Source organism: Hyperolius riggenbachi, chromosome 4 (assembly GCF_040937935.1).
Source record: "Hyperolius riggenbachi isolate aHypRig1 chromosome 4, aHypRig1.pri, whole genome shotgun sequence".
Lineage (NCBI taxonomy): Eukaryota > Metazoa > Chordata > Amphibia > Anura > Hyperoliidae > Hyperolius > Hyperolius riggenbachi.
Genome location: NC_090649.1, coordinates 35711984 through 35715986, shown reverse-complemented (window position 1 = coordinate 35715986; position 4003 = coordinate 35711984). Strand labels below are relative to the sequence as shown.

The following is a 4003-nucleotide window of genomic DNA, read 5'->3' as shown; positions in this document are numbered from 1 at the left end:
CTTTGAATACCTAAATCATAATATTATTCTTTATAAATTCTGATTAGGTCATTTAGGACGCAGTTAATTAAAAATGGATGTCACCAGCCATCTTGTCTGCTGGTTGACTTTTTTGCCCCAGACGTTGAACTTCTAAACTGTAAACAATGTCATTTATGACGCATTTCTGATAATGTGCCCTTCTGCTAATTAGTTTGGAATGTGTGTTCTTTCCCAGAAATAAGATTGGTCAGGTTGATACTAACACAGACCTGTAAGAGTCTTCAGCAATTTAGGGCTTACTGAAACATACAGGGCTTCTAATATACTTATTTAAATATAAAGCTTATTATGTAATTCTTCTTAAAACATTAATCATATAAGATATAATTGCACATTAAAATGTAATAATATAAAATCATGTTCTATATATTTGCCTTTCTTATGAATACATATAATAACTTCAACCGGCAGATGTCAGCATTTCATCATCTTTAACTAATTGGGAAAAAACCTTCTATTGTTTTATATTCTATGAGGCCTGTTCCCAAAACATAGCATATGTTATCAGCTATCAATGTTCAAACCTATTGCAATGTTTATACTTTTCATATTTTGACTTTCTCTGGCTGGGAAATGTTATCTTTTGTTGCTGGCTGTAAGGCCTTGTAACAAGTACATGTTGTCAACAATCTTCTAGCTTACAAGTTAAAATAATATTTTAAAAGTTTTACTTTCTCTAACTATCACTGACAGAATCCAGCATTAAATGTAATTCAAAGTAATAGATTATATTATAGGTTTTAACAACAATTATTTATCTCTTTACAAGAGCTGTATTGATTATTAATATTTCAATTAATAATATTTATGTGTAATAACTGTGCAAATATACATATAAGATTGCTGCAGTAATGTGAGTTTTAAACTTGCTTTCTGTCTTTCACACAGAAGCATCTTTCAAATGTCAAGGCCGCAGACAAGCGCACTAACATAAACAAGAATGTTTTAGTGTCTGTAACTAAAATAATATTATAAGATTCACAGCCTGGAAAATGCTGAGATGTCTCAGAGCAATATATTCAAGAAGTACCCCAACTTTACAGTTTACAATGAAATTTTGCATAGAACATTAAAACTTAAAACATACATATATGACAGCTTTTACTGCATAAATAAAACCGCTAGAATTCTGACAGCGCACGTCACTTCCTGCTTGTACAGGTGCCAGATGGGAAATACCGCATAGTAATGTAGTATTCCCCCGAAGGCCTGTTTTTGGCAGTGTGGTTGCCGCACCGCACCACTGATGCCAATATAAAGTGTGAAGCTGGCCTCAATAAAGTTAACTTGCTTGAGATAAGTGCACTGCTTTCGACCTCAGTCTGCAGAACTCGTGTTTTAAATTCTTAGTATGCTTTGAGCTCTCTCTAATAACAGAAAATATAAAATAGTTATTGTCTCACGCTGCCCCCTAGTGACACGTGGCTATAAATACACATTACAACAGTACTAATTAGAAGCAGGGAAATGTAAAAAATACAAAAATGTAACAAGCAAAAATGTAACAAAAGAAATAAAAACAAAATGTGTTAAAATAAATTAGCCTGGAGCACTTGCAAGCTTCTAAATAAATTGACTGCTAATGGGTTAAATACTGCCATATCCAGCCAATGATCTTTATCTTGCAAGATTAGGATTCCACTTGTTTCTTTCTCTCATATACTTTCTTTGAGGGAAACACTTTTTGATGACACCACGCTCTTTTCTTCAATTGGGTCATAGTTCAAATCTCACCATTTCTAAAAAAAATAATAATCTGAAGCCTGATCAATCAATTGAAAAAAAAATGGTTACATCTGCATGGTGGCCATTTAGGCAAAAAGAAACAAGATTCTGTTGCTAAGAAACAACAGCACAGCATCCAAAACAGGGGAGGGTAATTCATTACTGAACAACCCTTGTATTTAGTGCATAAGAAGACCTGTGTTCTGCTTATTGGTAACTAGCAGAATAGCTAGCCGCTTCATGGCTCTCTGGACATCTTTATTTCTCAAGCTGTAGATCACAGGGTTGAGCATAGGAGTTATCACTGTGTAAAATACTGCCACCAATTTGTCTGTGTTCTCCTTGACTGAATGCTCTGGTCTAATATACATAAAAATGCCTGTCCCATAAAAAATGATTACTACCAATAGATGTGAGATACATGTGGAGAAGGCATTATATCTCCCAGAGTGGAGTTTCATGATACAAGCTATGATTCTTAAGTACGAGATGAGAATCAGTGAGAGAGGGATGAAAAGAAAGATAGCTGTTCCCACCAGTTTTAATATGTTGGTTGTTGAGCTGTCACTGCAAGTCAACTGCAGTAGCAAAGGGGCCTCACAAAAGAAGTGGTTGATGGTGTTGGGTCCACAGTATGTTAAACTGAAAATAAAAAACATATCAATAGACGTATTGATGCAACCTGACAACCACGACATGCTGATCATAAACAAACAGGCTGCTGTGGTCATAATTATGTGATAATGTAAAGGGTGGCAAATAGCAACATAACGATCATAGGCCATCAAGGCCAGAAGGATGCACTCGGTCTGTGCCATCAACAGGTAAAAGTAGACTTGGATGGCACAGCCAATGAATGAAATACTCTTCTTCGTTGAAAGAAAGTTCACCAACATTTTAGGGAGAGTGACTGAGGTGTAGCAGACGTCCAAAAAGGACAGATTGGCTAAGAAGAAGTACATGGAGGTGTGCAAACGTTTGTCAGTCCTCACAGCCACTATGAGGAGAACATTCCCAGCTAGAGTGGCCATGTAGACTATCAGGAAAAGGTGGAACAACACAATTTGTACCAGAGGGTCTTCTGAGAGTCCAAGAAGAATAAATTCTTCTACTGTACTTTGGTTTCCAGTTGGCATAATAGTACTCAAAATTATAATCAAGCCATATTTTGTTTCATACATGGCTTTTGTAGTGGATATTGACCTTGAATAAAATATATGACACATCGAACATGCTGTTGAAGTTCATGGAAATATGACACTAATATTAACATTTTATCAGGGTTAGAGCAGTTTATTTGAAAGGCAAATTCTGTATAAAATTCTGATTCATGTATGAGCAATTTACGAATTCATCACACATGAATAACTCAAAATTGATTGTTGTGTGTTGAAGGTGTAGTGCATATACAGTACATCTACAAAGATCTTTTAGCTTGAAATTACAACATTGTTAAGCCTTTAAAGAAGAAAAAGTTAGCCATGGATACTGTATGCAGAGGAGATTTTTATAACTGGATCTTCGTTCACGTGCTCATCGTTTTAGCTATTGGCACATATCCGAGGAAGTGGGGTTGGTACGTAAAACATGTTGCTTGCGACATCTAAGCAGCAAATGTTGATTCAGCCAATAATTACCTAAATCAATGTTTGTTGGTAAGTTGTCAGCATATCTGCTCCCTGACTAACACCGGACCATACTTCACTTTCAAAACATGTTGATTATGATGTGATAAGTGACTTTAACTTTATTGATTTATGTGTCATTAATATTTATATGCATAATATGCATTTTTTATGAATTTCGTTTTTACTCATCTTATTTGGAGCACCTCATTTTATGCAGAATTTAGAACTGGAAAAACCTGACAACCTGAAAACCCGAAAACCATGAATGGAAAAACATCTCCAGGAAAAAGACAGCTTAATATTTTTTTCCATACATGTGGAAGTCATTAAAGAAATAACTTTACTTGGCTGATTTTAGTTTTTGAATATTTAGAAAGGGTCAGGCATATAGTAGGCAACTATTGTATCAACAATTTAGGTTAATTACAGTATGGCAATCAGGGTTCTTATAGCCATAGAAAGTGGCAATCAGATTTTACCCTTGATGTATTTCCTGTTGTCCCCACTGGAAAATTGGGCAGTTGTCCTATCAGTCAAGTGGGACTGTTCACTTTAACCTCAAGGCTAGATTCACCCCAGTGCCAATCAACATTATTGTGGCATCATTG

The 4003-nt window shown here is 35.4% G+C and overlaps 1 protein-coding gene across 1 annotated transcript; it reads right to left on the bottom strand.

Moving 5' to 3' along the window:
* Positions 1-1946: 1946 nt before the first annotated feature.
* LOC137504616 (olfactory receptor 2D3-like) lies at positions 1947-2903 on the bottom strand. Its single transcript, XM_068233199.1, has one exon. The coding sequence runs from the start codon at positions 2901-2903 to the stop codon at positions 1947-1949; it is 957 nt and encodes a 318-aa protein (XP_068089300.1).
* Between the last annotated feature and the right edge of the window lie 1100 nt (positions 2904-4003).